This window comes from Actinia tenebrosa, unplaced genomic scaffold, assembly GCF_029948245.1.
Source record: "Actinia tenebrosa isolate PJP-AT-01 unplaced genomic scaffold, QUT_ActTen_1.0 PGA_scaffold6__47_contigs__length_16458017, whole genome shotgun sequence".
Lineage (NCBI taxonomy): Eukaryota > Metazoa > Cnidaria > Anthozoa > Actiniaria > Actiniidae > Actinia > Actinia tenebrosa.
Window position 1 is genome coordinate 12,787,159 of NW_028292583.1, and position 16,871 is coordinate 12,804,029.

General features: G+C 36.7%; 2 protein-coding genes across 4 annotated transcripts; one reads left to right on the top strand and one right to left on the bottom strand.

Annotated features, from left to right (window-relative positions):
• Window positions 1–943: 943 nt before the first annotated feature.
• LOC148906118 (uncharacterized) lies at window positions 944–6,851 on the bottom strand. 2 transcript variants are annotated; one of them, XM_089038779.1, is made up of 8 exons: window positions 6,775–6,851; window positions 3,754–3,871; window positions 3,479–3,576; window positions 3,260–3,359; window positions 2,413–2,627; window positions 1,290–1,364; window positions 1,099–1,162; window positions 944–1,022 (listed from the first exon to the last, which is right to left on the bottom strand). In XM_089038779.1, the coding sequence occupies exons 1-7, from the start codon at window positions 6,778–6,780 to the stop codon at window positions 1,130–1,132; spliced, it is 645 nt and encodes a 214-aa protein (XP_088894905.1). In that variant the 5' UTR covers window positions 6,781–6,851; the 3' UTR covers window positions 944–1,022; window positions 1,099–1,129. The 2 variants fall into 2 exon arrangements, with proteins under 2 accessions (XP_088894905.1, XP_088894904.1); XM_089038778.1 differs by lacking the exon at window positions 6,775–6,851 and adding an exon at window positions 4,156–4,434.
• On the top strand, window positions 4,843–16,828 carry LOC116286394 (uncharacterized). Of its 2 annotated transcripts, XM_031692920.2 has the most exons (16): window positions 4,843–4,918; window positions 5,022–5,110; window positions 5,402–5,514; window positions 6,528–6,623; window positions 8,060–8,404; window positions 8,681–8,906; window positions 9,047–9,254; window positions 9,813–9,966; window positions 10,096–10,139; window positions 10,243–10,334; window positions 10,719–10,784; window positions 11,013–11,073; window positions 11,572–12,798; window positions 13,656–13,922; window positions 14,292–15,458; window positions 15,780–16,828. In XM_031692920.2, the coding sequence occupies exons 1-16, from the start codon at window positions 4,912–4,914 to the stop codon at window positions 15,812–15,814; spliced, it is 4,197 nt and encodes a 1,398-aa protein (XP_031548780.2). In that variant the 5' UTR covers window positions 4,843–4,911; the 3' UTR covers window positions 15,815–16,828. The 2 variants fall into 2 exon arrangements, with proteins under 2 accessions (XP_031548780.2, XP_031548771.2); XM_031692911.2 differs by having other exon boundaries at window positions 4,883–5,110.
• The last annotated feature ends 43 nt before the right edge of the window (window positions 16,829–16,871 follow it).

Consider the following 16,871-nt stretch of genomic DNA (forward strand, 5'->3'; position numbering starts at 1 on the left):
CTCTTAGATTACTTTTATGTTCTTCTTTCTTCTCTCTATTTCTTTTATAAGTTCATCTTCTCTTATCTTTCTTCTGCTTTTCTTCTGTCCTATTCTTCTTCTTTATTTCGTTTTTATATAAGTTCCAATTCTTTCTTCTTTGCTTCTTCTTGTTTATCTCTTCTTCTTTTTTCAGTTCTTGTATTTTTCTTTTTTCTCTTCTTTTCTGTTCTTCTCTTTCCACTCTTCATTCTTTTCTTTTCCTTCTCTTCTTCTTTTTTTTTCAGTTCTTCTATTTTTCGTTTTTCTTCTCTTCTTTTCTGTTCTTCTCTCTCCTCTTCTATTTTCTTTTTCTTCTCTTAGTCTCTTTTTCAATGTTCCAATTTCTTCTTTTCCTCTTCTCTTTGCTTCTCTCTCTCCGTTCCCTCTTCATTGTTCTTCTTTTCTCTTTCTTTCTTCTTCGATTCTCTTTTTCTCCTGTAGTTCTTCGTTTCTTTTTTCTTCTTGTTTCCTTCTTTCCACTTCTTCCATTTTCTTCTTTTCTTCTCGTTCTTGTTGTTCTAACTCTTCTTCATATTTCTTTATTCTTTCTGATCTCCGTTGCTGTAAAATGTCTTGTGCTGTAAATACAACCCTGTAAAAATGATTATCCATCAGCAATCATGCCCTATCACATTACTGTCAAACAGTCATCTATATACACAATCATCATCATCATCATTAACATGAACATCATCATCACCATCGTCATCCCCACTAGCATCATCATTACCAACATCCTCTTCATCATCTTCACTGTATTTTATTTATTGATTCATCCAACTCTTAACGATGTTGTCAGGGATACAATTCAAAAATAAAGAATCAGTGAAAAGTTAAGCAATTGATCAAATCGTGCTGAATTAGAGAGGCTATGGAATCTAATATTATAGGTTTTCCCAATTACAATGGATTGTAATTCATACCTGTGCCCTCTATAGGTTTTCTGTATCTTCACTGCTGCCAGCATTTTGCTTCTTTCTCTGATATTCTGCTTCTTGATTCTGCAAACAAGCAGCACAATTACTCAAAATTCCCTACTCAAAAATTCTGGTCATGAAATTATCAAGAAAGTCTCACTTTCATCTCCTCCAAAGCAGCTTTCTCTTTTTTACTTTCTTCTTCGATTTTCTTGTATATCCACCTGTAACAAAGAACGTCATATAAATCAAAAAGGATGTAGATAATGCAGCTCTAATATTGTGATTAAGATAATTATCATTAACAGTTAAGTTACAGTTAAGCAATTTATCTATAAGTATATCCTGTACCTGGAATTGTTGTTGTAGAAGATCCAGTTTTTGTTTTCCTTGTTCAGCTTCCTTTTCCAACATTTTTTGTATAACCTGAAAGAATTAAAATATTTATATTAACTGGTACTGGTAGAGCTATCCTTCTGTCTAACCATTCTTCTCATACTCATGAATATTTAATGACGAGAAAACAAGGCAAATCACTACTGTGACGGTGGTTTGGAAATGTGTTCTTAATTTGCATTAAATTTCGTAAACTTTTTCTTTGATTTTCTCCAAGAAATATTCATTAGTTTGAGAAGTAATTTCAAACACTTGAGAGAGTTTTTCCTCCAATTTCTAAACACCTCAAAGTCAGTTAAAAAAACTCGGCTGCACCTCGTTTTTTCAACTCACTTTTCGGTGTTTGGAAATCAGAGGAAGAACCTCTCTCGCATGTTTGAAATATTACATCAAACCCACATATCTATCTATTAATCTATCCACCAACCCTTCTGCCCCTCTAGCTACCCTCCCATGCTTAGACCGTACTTGTCCATCAATCTAATCACCAACCCACACATCGATTCCATGCCATCCACTCACCTCCACTCACCAATCCATCCTCCGTCCCTCTTCCACCCATCCATCCATCCACTCATACCCATCATTCACCCTTTCCATCTATCCACCCATCCCATTCCAGCCACCCATCCATCCTCCATCCATCCATTGCCCATCCATACACCATCCATCCATCCCTCCATCCCACTCACCCATCCATTCACACCTTCCATCTATCCACCCATCCATCACTGCCACTCACCCATCCATTCACTCAACCATCCTACCTTTCAAGCCTCAACTCACCTGATTTATAACTCAACCTATCCTTCCATATGCAAAATCCATCTATCCATCTCATCCATCCAAACTACCCACCCACCCACCTATACATCATCCATCCACCACCCACCTATACAACATCCATCTATCCACCCACCCACCTACCTATATATCCATCCATCCATCAAACCTGTCCCTCCATTTGCCCAACTATTCATCCCATTTCCATCCATTCATCTACCCATCCATCCATCCTTTACCTTTCCCATCCCATCCATCCACTCATCCATTTATCCCTTCCTTCTATCCACATTACCTGCTGACTTTCATTTAATCTTTTCTGTGCTGTTTCCAATTCCTGTTGTCTTTGTCTTTTCATCTCTTGTACTTTTTCCATTCTCTTATTCTCTTCTCTTTTCATGTCTTCGTACCATTCATTTCTCTTCTGCTTCTTATTGGCTTGTTTTTCTTCAAGCTCCAACAGCTGTTTTTCAGCAGCTTCTTCCAGAATTCTTATTTGATCAGAAATATCTATGGAATAAAATCATTACGGTTAAGTATAAGATTGATCAGAAATATCTATGAAATAAAATCATTACGGTTAAGGATAAGATTGATCAGAAATATCTATGAAATAAAATCATTACGGTTAAGAATAAGAGTGATCAGAAATATCTATGAAATAAAATCATTACAGTTAAGGATAAGAGTGATCAGAAATATCTATGAAATAAATCATTACGGTTAAGGATAAGATCAAAATGTTTGTTATCTAATATGACCCAATTTATAGGGGATGGGTGGGGTAACCCAGTACCCAGTAACCCTCTACCTCTGGAAGTGAAGCCCTGGATTTTCCCTTCAAATATCCCCAAAAATAAAAGATTGATATGTTTCAATGTATGCTAAACGATGTATTAATTTACAGAAATAGTTCATACAGACACCCAGTATTGAGCAAAGTTATCAGGTCTCTAATAGGGAGAGGGTACTTACAGGTACCAGTACCCTCCTCCTAAATCAATAAAATTAGGTCCCTATTTTGGACCATTGTTTTGATCTTGCCCCTAATGCACTAAGTTATTCCAATACCCTCTCTACAAGTCCCTATACTATCTAGGCTTATAAAATCATAAATGCAACATAGATTACAATATTATAACCTGTTCTAATAATATCAATAGCCATATTATCTGCATTTGATTCACATCTTATTTTTTCCTTCTCTTCATTCTGTTCTAATTCTTCAATTTCTGATAGCACCTGAGGAAAAAGAAAATCATACATTAACAACTAAGTTCCGCAGAAATTTCCAAAATGGGGTATGAAATTATTGCATACAATTTAAATAGAGTTTCTATGAAATTTATTGTTTTTCACACCTTCTTTTTGATGTCAAGTGGGTCGTCATGACAACCATCTCCAAGAGCCTCCTTTATTTTTCGTGCCAGTATTTGTTCATCATCATCATTAATGCCCCCTGAATGAAGAAACTAGTATTTTTAACATTTAATAAATGTGCATATCATTTCAAACAACAGTGGCATGTTTGCAAATTATGCATTCATAATCCCTGCAGTTACACATTCAAAGGAAAACAACTGTTTTGAAAACAATCGATTAAATAATTATAAATATTATTAGTATATCAACAAACCTATGGGAAGCTTATTCAGCACAGTATCACAGTCCCTCACATCTTGTTCTACACCTTCTGTTCTTGATTGCACAGCTCTGAGATACTGCTGTAGCGAATCAGGCAACACGTCTGCATCCTAACAAGATTATCATTTAAAAAAACCCCACAATAATAAGATTAACTTATCAAAATATTGTCTAGATATCCAATCAAAGGCAGGTTATCAAGTTTGCCATGAAAATAATTACTTTCCCATGCAATAATTTTATTAAATTGGATAATATAACCGTTACCAAGCAACAGATGAACATTTCAATGTTATTTTAGAGTTTAATAAATGTGAGACTAAGAAAAGAATGCAAAATAACGACTACAAGGCACGTATGTTATTGAGAATTATATTTTAGGTAGATATTTCACCTTCTCGTTTAAATAAGGCGAGATCAAGTCTTCATTTTCCAGGTCCTCAATTTCTATATTGTCTTCACAAATTTCATCGAGTTCTCGTTGAATTTCTGCCTCTATTTCCGCCTCGTCGTCACCAATAATCCCAGTCATCATTAAATCGCATTCTTAGCTACGTTTCTGGAGTTCAATAGTAACAATAAACTATTTTTATCCCGTAATTTAGATCAAAGCTGAACTTGTATTTTTCAATGTTTTTATCTGCTGTCAGCCGCCATCTTGATTACCCGTGGAGCATTGCGCACCGCAACTCATTTCATATTCACAAAAAGTTTATTTATTTTTCTTTTCCCGGAGGAAAATTAATTTCCACTTTGTCAATACTAATAACATATACCTGCTTTAATTCGTTAGCGGCGAAGCTAGGAAGCAATAAATAATTCAACGCGGGAAAGGATCTAATATCGAAAAACAATATCGAAAAGCTTATGTTGAATTTAAAATTTTATACCACAACAACAAAAAATTACTTAAAATTAGATAAAAAATCGAGAATAAAGAACAAGAAAAATTGATGATATTATAGATATTATTAGACGTTATTAGGAAATAGGATAAGAGAGAGGGGTCCTTAGGTTAGGTACGTTAGGATGAGGTGTATGTGAGTCCCTGGTGTGGCTTGATAGATCCCGTATGTACGTAGTACCAGGGACATGAGTGTGTGTCGTCATTGTGTGCTGTTAGCTAAGCCATCTGTTTTCATGGCCTGTCATGGAGGGTATTTGTCCTTTCTCATTATTCTTTTTTTTCGGTTAATCGGAACTTAGTCTAGCCAAACTAGGGTCGGAACCTTTAACTACGATCTTTATCCATGTCTTTAGATATTCGTTCATGGTGGGAAGTGCCTAGTATTGCACATTTTTGCTCACTATTCCGGACGGCATTTGGACTTACAGATTTTGAAATTGAGGTAAGTTGAAAGTTTCGCTAAAAATCTTTGAACTTTCGCCCTTCAAAATTTCCTTAGGAATTATCATGAGGTGTTCGATTTCCACCATAGTCGGGGGTAGAAAGTACTATGTTTGTCGTAGATGACCTCACAAGGCTAATTTACCAATCGTACTTGTTTGATAAAATTGAATAATTTTTTCAAGTTGATTTGGTTCAGTTGATGGATTTCAATATCGTAACGTACACTTGAATTAAAGCCTTGATAAAAATAAGTCATCATAAGTTGATCTTGCTTCTTCGAATGATACAGGATTTGGAAGAGGCATTGTTGTCCGATGGGTCGATCGACGGGAGTCTTAACACGTTTTTAGGAGACCTCCACGCTCGACTTTTGAGAGGTCTGTTTGAGACCAAAGACATACAGTGAGTAGCTTCTCGTCTCTACTTTGAATCTTTCTGTTATAAGTTAGCTTACAGAAATACAATAGATTTGTCAATCACAGTTGTTAATAGTAGACTAAATATATTTATCCTCTCTGATCAATGGTAGTACAAGAGCTCAACGCCAACCTGTTTAATACATAATGCAGTGTTATATGGCTCTTGGCATTTTCGACTGTTTCAACAAGAAAATTCATGTTACAACGGCACGATTCCAATCCTGTTATTGTCTTAACCGTATTCTTTGTACTAGAAACCGTCTAGAAAAGTTCAACACTTGTTATCATGTCTAAGAATCGTAGCACAAGGAGAAAAAAAGCGTCAAGTTTGCTCTTTGCCTTGACAGTTGGATATATTAGCCACAAGCTGCTTGATTTCTACTGTGAACAAACGATCTTATGGCTTGTAGTATCATTTGTCTGTCGTTGTAATTGTTTTCTAATTCTTTCTTTTAAACTGTCCTAAGATCTGTAGTGAGTATAAGTTTATTTTCCTCCAAATAATATGAGAATAGTACCCTAAATTCGAAGGCAGAGTACTTGTTTGATGTCTGTTCGTGTATTCCATTTCTATAAGATCACTACCTATTCAATCATCGGTTCTTCATTTCCAACTCTCTTATCCATAATTCACCATTTCATTTTCGTAAAACTTTTAGATCATATCGTTTCTTCTTTTTAATTCATTGATTTACAAAACGCACGACGAGTCGTTCCTTTTCATCGCAAATTTTTCGATTTCTTTTTCTAATTTAGGTTTGTTTATTTTGCGTCGTTTTATATAATTCATCTGGTGATTTTTGTACGAAAGAGTTTTGACAGAGCATTTTAGTTTGTATACGAATTTGTTTGTTTGTATTTGAATTCGAAACGTTCAATAATCGTGAATATAGCCCTGCAACATGTTGTATATTTCACGTATAGCACGACCTATTGTACGTTACAACGTGCCATTTTCATCTTTTGTCTAACTGATTCTTCTATTTTCATTTACAGCGCTGATAACTTTGAGCCGTTTTTATCACAGATTTTAAAAATTCGCTGGGAAGACGAACTTGGGAAGGAAAACCCTCTCAAAGACAAAGAATATAGGTGAGATTTAATAGAATATTCTTGCCAGAGCTGTGAGATTTTAACAAACATTAATTCTGCTGTTTGAATTATGGATTGAATGATTGATTGCGTTTTGTTTCTTGAAAGTTAGAAAGAAAATAGCTTTTACCAAGAATTAGAAACTTCTAACCTTCATGCATTCACGTCCAAACAGGATGCCTCTGGATCTAATTATCTCTGACCCTTAGCATTAAACGTGTTTCTATGCAAAAGAACTTTGAACTATCATGAATTTTGATAAATGTTTGTTAAATGATATGCCACAGGTTTGTCTGTAACTTTGAAACAATATTCTTAAGTGTTTCTATAAAAATTACATTAAGAAAGTAATTAATTTTCAACATTTCTTCCTGCGTTATTGTTACACCATCCAATAACAAATAGACCTATGTGTGCATTATTGAAGTTAACTCTAATATTTAAGCTCGCAACAGACAGATATTGAATTCGTACAAAGAACATGTTATATCTCCGATATAAGCTTTGGTCTTGTTTTGACAGGTATATGATTTGACTTAGATAACTCATTAGATTAGATTAATTAACCCTGATATCAATTTGTTATTAAGGTTCCAGTCAATACACTTCTTTTTTCTTATTGTAAATTAATGAAAGCTTTTCTCTTTTACCAATCATATTTTTATTATAGTCTGTATTTAAACAAACAACAGCTATATAAATAGAACAGTTGTTGCCTCCAGGGTTTTTATTCTTTTTGTGAAAATTATACCAGAACTGGGAAGAATTGTCGGAAAGAATGATAATAGGCTAATAGATTCTGGTATCTTTTAAAGCTTGTTCAAAGATTATGATTATAAACAATTACTGTATATGTATTTTATTTAATTATCGTCATGAAGTTCACTAAATATTAGTTGCTATGAACAGTTATGTCAACAGTTCTGACTCTTCTTTTAAGTGTAATTCATGAATCAAAACAGACTGTCTTTGATTTTATCTTTTTAATCTTTCTAGTGTTTACATGTCTTCTAATCAAAACATTGACAAAGTAAACTAGTTCTATCTCTTGTTTACATTAAATCTTATAATCGGTCTTATTATAAGATGCTGAAATTAAGTTCAAATGTTGGATAGAAATGTTTAAAGATTATTAATAATTATATAACAAAAAAGATTAAAACCCAGGTTAACGACAAACTTAATTTTGATCATATGATATGCTTTAATTTGTATTTTAACGGGTTTTTTTTGTGTGGGTAGTTACCAACAAAGTCATAGCTTCAATTCTATGACATAAATTTCTATGGTTTTCCATACAGTTTACAGTTTAACAATTAATGTTCAACTTTTCTCTTTTTCAAGTTGCCCTCAATTTAATCAGACCCACGAATTAGTTTATTTATTTAAATGTCCACAAAGTCAAAGTTTAATGAAACTTTCACTTTTTACAATAGCAAACTTTCAGTTCAACAAAAAGTAAAGATCCTACACGATCTTTGTGACTTCCGTCTTGACGTTGCTGACGTCCCAGAGTTACTAAAAGGCTTGGACGCTGATAGCTTACGTGTAGAACCTCTTGGCAGAGACGCAAAGGGTAGCATCTATTGGTACTTCTACGGTACTCGGCTTTATAAAGAGGTTCCCGTGTTAACCCAAGAAGAGAAGGAGAAAAGAAAACTAGAAAAGAAAAAGAAAAAACTTGCAGCAAAAAAGAAGAAAAGAAAGAAGAAGAAAGTGAAGGCAAAACGAAAGAAAAGGAAAGCAAACTCTTCGGATTCTGAATCTGACTTTATTACAAGGTAAATTGGTTTAATAGTTGCTTACTTTTATTCTTTAACTTTTTATAAGATACATGTAATCTTTCTTATATTTAAAAGACTTTTGATGGTTTTAAATAATTGCTGATGACTATACTTTGAAAAGAATTCTTTTTTTGTAAGTTTTCATTGATTTATATAGTGAAAGCTTTATAAAAAATGACCTTAGATTTTTTCATTTGCGACTATAAGTAATGGAATATGAATATATACAACGGGAGAGGATTTTTAAATCCTGTTTGTTTCCTCCATCTCTAGTTCTAGCAGTGAAGATATTACTAGTGACGAAGACGACGATATTGATAGTGAATCTGAAGAAGAAAGTTCTAGCAACGCAGGTTGGTCTCTTGTGTGTTCTCTCGCTTCCGAATGGGAAGAACTGGCTGAATCATTCAAGAAATCCAAGAATCGTGATGAAAAGCTTCTATATCAAACCCTTTCAGAGGACTTTGTCCCTGAAATTGGGAAAATGATAGAAGCAAAGGTATGTTAGCACAAAGGAAAATGTCTGTGATATTCATTCATGTATACCCCTCGTCTTTTAAACTTCATGGGCAGAAGTTGATTTAGTTCTGTCATTTTTTATGGATCATAAATTAATGAATGTTTTTTGTCTTCCCAAAGGAAAAAGCATATCAGAAGAAACTATTAGAACTAGCACCAAGACGAGCATCTACAAGAATAGCAATCAAAATGAGTATGAGAGAAGACGATGAAAGAGAAGAAGAGGAAGAGAAGGTGAACGAAAGGGAAAGACTAGCCGAAGAAAAGAGAATAGAACAGGAAGAAAAACAGAAGGAAAAGGAAAGATTGGCTGAAAAACGGCAACAAGGTAAGTGAAGTTATTACTTTCTGAAATTAATATTTAGAGATTAATGTATTTATGCAATAACAATAAACTTGGAATAAGCAAACTTGATTTCCAAATTTTTTGTCTTGCATCAGTTAAAATTGAGAAACATAACATAGAAAAAAATACAAGTTTCTGTTGCTCAATAAAAGACCTTTTAAACTTTTAGATAAATTTGTTGTACTTGTTTTGGCATTTGGTAGACAAGAGTGTGAGAACCTGTCAGAGCATGTAATCCTGTTTTAGACAAAATACATTTACGACCAGTAGACGCTTGCAGACAATGTTAAGCATTAGTTACAAGAATGTAAATAGAAGATAAAGATTTATCATTACAGGCAAAATTGACCTTGTGCTTTCATGTTTTATGCATGTGTAGACACATTTTCCTTTTTTTGTTATTGTGTTAGGATAGCAGAAAACATTCGTTTTTATGTAAAGCTGTTGGTGACCTGTGAAGTATGCTATACTGACTGACTAGTGAATAAATGAATGAATGAATGAATCATTGATGCTGCTTATTTCCTTTCCTTTTTACAGAGCGTGCTGAGCGAGCACGATTAAGAGAAGAAAGACAATGGATGAGAATGAACGGTGAAATCCCCCCAGAACTGATGCCAGGCATTAATGGCCAGGATGAATCTAGCAATGAAGGAGAAACCAATAGAAGAGAGAGAGTTGCTGAATTTGATGGGTAATGAACTATACAAAACACTCACCTCTTACAAAGATTTTATTTGTAGGTTAGGGCTTCGAAATTTTGACATTTTCTGTGGGATTTTTATTTGAGTTGATTACTAGATATTTTTTGGTTTACCTTTAGTGATGATGATAGAGATGAAGATTTATATACGGGAATGTACAAAGGTAAGACAAGATCTAAATCTCCTTGCCATTTCCCCCTTGGGAATCAAGTAGTAGTAGTGTGCTCCTTTTTGCTACTCGTTTACTTTGTATAATATTTTTGCAGTTCTTGATTACCTCAAAAAGCACAATAACGCATGGCCGTTTCTTGAGCCAGTTGATGAGTCCTATGCTCCTCAATACCATGAGATAATAGAGGTAAGTAAATATTCTTTTGACTTGACAACCTTCATTGTTATTGATAAAATAAATAACTTTATTTAAGTGTCAATGTATTTAGTTTATGCAACTAATTGGGGACACTGAAATGAAACTAAAACGAAGAAATGTTCAAAGAAACATAAAGTGTTTTAAGAATCCCAACTGGCAAGGAGGCAAACCAGTTGGCTATTTACAAGCATGGTCGAGATACTGAATTTGAACTATTCAGAAACCAGGACAAATACAGTCTCAACTAGTGTCCGCAGCGGAACTCAGCACCACCGAATTGTGAGACTGACGCTATGACCACTCGGCCATGCTGCCTCCAAAAAAAAATATTTCCATAATTATAAAGATTGTGACATGTCTTTATCTTACCAGCATCCAATGGATTTATCAACTATTGAAGAGAAGCTGGACAAAGGAGAATACAAGACTCTAGATGAGGTAAAACACAGTGAAATAAGACAATCATTGAAAGATTTTTCTATATTTTTTGTACTATGTAAATTACCAGTGGCTGATCTGAATGGGAATTCACAGCGGCAAGCAGGAGGCTAGCTGTCATAGCTCACGAAACATTTAAAACCATAGCGAAAAAGACACTAAGCAACTCTTCCATTTATCAATGATTTTGCTTCCGATTGCTGATGTTCTGATGGTCCTTTTTTTCAGTTTCAAAATGACATGCAGCTGATGTTTGATAATTGTGACGAGTATAACGGACCAGACAGCAGTAAGTAATGCTGATTACTACATTTTATCAATTATTTAGGGAAGCATGGGTTGCATAGAGGTGAGAGCACTTGTCTCTCAGCTATTACCACTAAGGTTTGATTCCCAGACTCAGTGTTATATGTGAGTAGCTTCTTGTTTGTTCTCTCCCGTCCTTCAAGAGTTTTCCTCCAGGTTTTCCTGTTGTCTTCTCTTTGCGAAAATCAACTTCTAATTTCCAATAGACCCCTTGCAGCAGGTCTGAATGCAGCTCAATTGGGAGGAATTTACAGTAGGTTTTCAATTCTCATGAGATTGAAATTCTTTTGCTTTGTCCTCTAAATTAAACTGCTTTAACATCACATGAAAGGGTTGTATTCAATAACGGAATGAGTGACACAGGCTTGTTAGCCACTGGCTGTTAAGTGGTCCCTCATAAAACCAGGACAATTTATTCAGAAGGAATGCGCCAGTTTTCTTTCTCATTTAAAGCAATTTATTTCACTCATTTCACTTTCAGTGTACACAAAGATGGCCAACACTCTAAAAGCAGCTTTTGAACGTCAAATCAAGAAACATTTTCCAGAAGACGAGGACAATAGTGATGAGGATTATGAAGAAGAGCTCCGCAAGGGAAGAAAAAAAGAACGGGAAAAAGAGAACAAGTTTAAACCCAGAAGAACTGAATTTTCAATTGATGACTTTGTTGGTAACAAGGTGGACACACAGTCACCAAACAAGACAATGGGCTCAATGCCGTTCCCGTTTATGAATGAAATGGGTATGAACAGAATGCCTAACCCCATGATGGCTGGGCGTCGCCCACAGGACTACCAGTTTCCTCAAGGGGTAGCACCAGGATATGGTCCTGATGGACGACCAATGTACCCTCCACAGTTTTATCAAAATTATTATAACGCAGCAATAGCACGGTTCAACCTCCCTCAGCAGCATCAGTTTAATCAATACCAATACCAACCCCCTCCCCTGACAAGAGCACCGATGGCTGACACACAAGGGATGAGTTACTCGCAGCAGGGTATATCAAGTCACATGAGGTTTCAAGGACCATCTCCTAATGGCATGACTGCCCCTGGGTTACCAAGGATGCAGGGCCCAACCAGGATGGGGCTTCCCCCTGGTACGCAAGCAGGCCCTGGAGCTGTGCCACCAAGACCTAATATACAGGGACATCAAACAAGACCACAGATGATACCCGAATCATCTAGAACACCAACGTCAAGTCAATCCTCATCCCCAACACATCAAGGGCAGTCTTCTACATTACAACCTGAACAACGTCGGTACCCAGATCAGTTTGGACCCAATCCTGCAGGGATGTCCAATCGACCAGATCAGTATCGTATGCCAATCACCCCTAATCATCCAGGCGCAGCACAAAATCAATTCCCTGGTTTTCCAGGAATGAATGGTCCTCCAAGGCTACAGAGAGCACAGATGGATCAAATGGGTCAGCGACGAATGGGAGACTTTGGCCCAAACATGCAACGTAGTTATGGCGTAAGGCCTCCAGGTGCCCAGCTACCACCAGGATTTATGCCCAGTGCTCAGGGCCCTCCTAGGTCACAAGCAGCACCTACATCATCAGTGCCCTCATCGACAGAGACATCCATTTCTGCAGTAGCTTCGCCTGCGAGTGAAACTGAAGGAAAAAATAAAAAAACAACTGAAGATGAATCAAAAAGTTCACCATTACCAAACATAATACCTCCTATATCAACTTCAGGTAAGAAACCAAAATCAACTCTTTATTAGCCATTCCAAGGTGTTCCAAGGTTGAAGAGGCATCTATTTTGTTCCCGGATTTTGTCCCCTAAAATAGTCACCTCAGAATGGCTAATATGAGGTCAACAGTATTACTTATCTTGACACTTGTGGGTTTGATTCCTGGACTTAGCTTCACATGTGTTTGTTTGGTCCCTTCTTTGATTCAAAACCAAGCAAGAAAGATTTAAATCTAAATCTACAAAGCTTTCGCTGTTGTATCACAAAGTGGGACAATCACAACAGAGCTAGGCTCCAAACTAAGTGAAAGCCCAAAAATCGAATTAGGATTTAGCAGTTGATTTTTGAGGAGGGAGGAAAACCGGAGAACCCGGAGAAACACCCTCGAAGCACAGGAGAGAACCAACAAACAACTCTACTCACATATGACATCGAGATCAGCAGGACTCGAACTCGGGTCGCATTGGTGAGAGGCGGCGCATTAGCAGCGCACGCCACCGGTGCTTCCTAATGTTAATTTCTTAAAGTTAATTCTCAATCACCAGCCGAAATTGGCTTTCATTGTTTTGTGAACTGATTACATCTTATCATTTCTTCTATCAAGTAGAATTAGATTACCTAATCTGCAAGCTGAGAGGTTCCCTTGCTACAATTCTCTGCTGTTTTATCTTTTAAGACAATTAATGACACCCAGTAGCTCAGTGCTAGGAGCATCCATTACAATATGGAGGGCCATGTGCTCAATATTCCTATCAGGGATTTTCAATAGGACAGGGCATTTTCCCCCAAAGATACATGCCGAAACATCCTCTCTCCCATTGATGATGGCATGTATCTGATTTTCATTTTCTTGTTTAGCTCAACCAACCCCAACATTAGTAACAACAGAGAAAGATAAGAGAGAACCAGAACAAGCCATCCCAATGTCAAGACCACAGTCTTTTGGACAGCCGTTCCCTCCACAACCCTACTGTGGAAGACCCATGGCACCTTATCCACAGGGTCTGCCTCATAGATTCCCTTTAATGCCCCAAGAACGACACGCTAGTGTAATAATGGCCCCTGGTGGACCTCCGACATTAACCAATAAAAATAAACCAATTGAAACTGTACAGCCCAATAAAGGTAATAGAGAGAATAATACTGGGTTGTTGATGAGGTTTTGATGTGATGATATATGATAGTGGTTGATTACAATGATGATGGATGAAAATGCATGATGATGGTGTGTTGTTGATAATTTTGGTGGATGATGATAGTGATGAAGATATATGATTATGAGAATGGATGGTGGTGATGATAATACTTGATGATGATTCATGATAATGATGATGATAACATGATGATGATCATGATGATGATACATGATGATGATACATGATGATAATGATACATGATGATAATGATACATGATGAGGATGATACATGATGATACATGATGATGATGGTGATACATGATGTTAGTTGTTACTGATAGTTCCTCTTTTGCCCCAGATAAACCAAAGGATACAGATGAACAAAACAATTCAAAACCAAAACGAGAGACAGTCAAAAAACTCAGCCAATCAGATTCAAGGTCACAGAACACACCCACCCCACCAAATGTGGTCACTAACGAAACAAGGGACCAGACTTCTAAACCTAAAGGCGTTGGGCTGTCAATAAGTCAGATATTAGGTACCTCCCCTAGGGACACCTCAGCAGACTCGCCGCGATCATCCGAGAATAAACCTCCTGTGATAACAGCATCGAGACGATCCCCACCACCCTTAGTATCTGATCGAAAACGTCTAGAGGATATAAAAGGTAAAAGTGATTCTAATCGATCGTCCCCTGCTGTAGAATCACCCAGACAATCGCAAGGCAGTAATCAGGAATGTCCTCCCGGGTACAAGAGCTGGCCCCTTGAACAAGGTCCTTCACAAGCATCACCAAGACAAGGCAGCCCTAATGTTGGATCTGGACGTCCAAGGGGCTTCCTTGAAGAGCTATTTAATGGAAAGCCACCCATATCTAAGGACGTAGAATTGGCTGCAAACCCGCTGAGTCAAGGAAGCCAGAGTTTACCATTCACGTCCCTCTTAAAGGAAATAGCTCCATCTCGAGAGAGCCCCGTCAAGAAAGGTCCCTTTGAGTCCCAAGGTACTCGAGCAGGACTCGCCCTTAGTGGGATGAATCAAGCACACGAAGATTTCATGACTAGAAACTACTTAAGAGATCGAAGTGAAGCTCAGATATATGGGTCATTTGCCAAACAGATGAACCCTTACAGCATGTACCAAGGCAAAATGGGACCTGAGTCTATGCCCACTTTAGCGTTTAGGTCCCAAGGTCAGGAGATGGCGGGTATAGAACGACAGCGAGCTTTACAGATGACGGGCAAGAGAGCTCCCGATAGTCAGTTCGTTGATTTAGATGCCATGCAATACAGAGAACAGCCAGGGTACCCCTCACGGGAACAGTTGTACCTGTTAGAACAACGTCGACAACAGGAACGGATAGCGTCAACTCGAAGCTCTGTGATTGGTGGTGATGGTATGCACGTGATGGGCTACCCTAGCAACGTGATGCTACATCAACAGCAACAACAGCAACAGCTTTTACAGGCCATGTATGGAAATCGTATGCGAAATGGAGACTTTCCTAATTCCATGTCAGAAGGTAGGACGTTTTTCATTGTCATTTACCGCAATTCAGAAAATTATCAGCTTATCAGCTGCATTTCCGTGCAGGAAGATTCCATGACGTCTTTGGTGGTTTTACGTACGATTCTTTTTTACCTTTTAAGGTGTTTTCATTGTGGCATCTACAAAATATTACTCCCTCGAGATAAATTTATTCCTTGCGTTGTGTTAATTTGCTTATACCTAAAATTCGTTCCATTTTACAGTTAATTGACCTCCCACCAGCAGTGAATTTATTTTCTTGACACTTTAGTGGTTTTCTACGACATTTTCAAAATCTTTGTTTATTGCATTTCAGATGTGACGCCATCCAAGATTCCGCGATTCAGTTAACATCAAGTTGACATCCCTTTGATACCAAGACGTCAATCATAGATATATTTATTATCGAGAAAGCATCTTTTTGTCTTATTATTCTAATAGTTAACAAATATATTGACATTATTAAATCTATCTGTAACGTGATATGACAATATATCTTCGTTTACCAATGTTAAATCTTGCTACTTCAACGTAGATCGTTTGTATCAGTTGTCTTTTGGATGTTCAGGGAGATTTTTAGCTTCGTCAAATTTTTTCAACAAATTTTATTAGCATAACCCCCGATTTTTCAAATCTTGATTAGTGTTTTCACCGGAAGATTTTCTCGTTTCTCATAAATTTGATAAAATAAGCTTTTCCCCCTCATTTTACCTCTTTTCTTTGGTTACCGTTTTACATTTTCTTACGTGAAAACGAACGGATTTTGTGTGCGAGAAACGTTTCCTGGTATGTTGCGCTTAAGTATGGTGATGAAAACAATTGGGTTTTGTTGTCTCGTGATTGGCTGAGAGGCAAACCACTTCACTCTCACCATTACACAGGTAAGGTTTTCTTGCTTTGCGTTTGGCTAAAAGATGAAACCATTTAAGTGTAGCTATAGCACATATAGGGTTTTCTTGGTCTGATTGCATAAAGGAAACCATTCAAATGTCACTTATGCACGTGGCTTTTTAATTGGTTGGAAGAGAAAGCCATCTGAGTGTCATACCATACGTTTCTCACGAACAAAATCCGTTTAACTGAAGAATAAACTAACGATTCTGAGCTAATAAAATTGGCGTTCAAGTTGTTCTTGAACCAGTTCTCTGACTTTTTCTACATTCATACAGAATAATTATTTGATAAATAATCCTTTTTGATATTTATTTTCTATCTTTTTAACGTATTTATAAACGGTATAACTGGCCTGCAAGTGCATTACGCTATTGCCGTTGCAAACTGTAAGAAGAGTATATGAAACCTTGTAAACAAAACAAACTAGCAAATCGATTTTATTAATAAAACAAACTGGAAAGTGATAAAGTGTATCTTTGCAGATTTATTTTTATGGGTGGCGCTGTGTAATGAT

What these genes read in the sequence shown, in the direction of transcription:
- LOC148906118 (XM_089038778.1), bottom strand. Translation starts at nt 4,296, where the DNA reads ATGATGACTGGGATTATTGGTGACGACGAGGCGGAAATAGAGGCAGAA. An exon ending in TATTGATATTATTAGAACAG is followed by an intron (nt 2,628 to 3,259) that starts GTTATAATATTG and finishes TTTATTCCATAG; the next exon opens with ATATTTCTGATCAAATAAGA. An exon ending in TTCTACAACAACAATTCCAG is followed by an intron (nt 1,163 to 1,289) that starts GTACAGGATATA and finishes TCTTTGTTACAG; the next exon opens with GTGGATATACAAGAAAATCG.
- LOC116286394 (XM_031692911.2), top strand. Translation starts at nt 5,012, where the DNA reads ATGTCTTTAGATATTCGTTCATGGTGGGAAGTGCCTAGTATTGCACAT. An exon ending in TTACAGATTTTGAAATTGAG is followed by an intron (nt 5,111 to 5,401) that starts GTAAGTTGAAAG and finishes CGAATGATACAG; the next exon opens with GATTTGGAAGAGGCATTGTT. An exon ending in ACCTCCTATATCAACTTCAG is followed by an intron (nt 12,799 to 13,655) that starts GTAAGAAACCAA and finishes TTTCTTGTTTAG; the next exon opens with CTCAACCAACCCCAACATTA.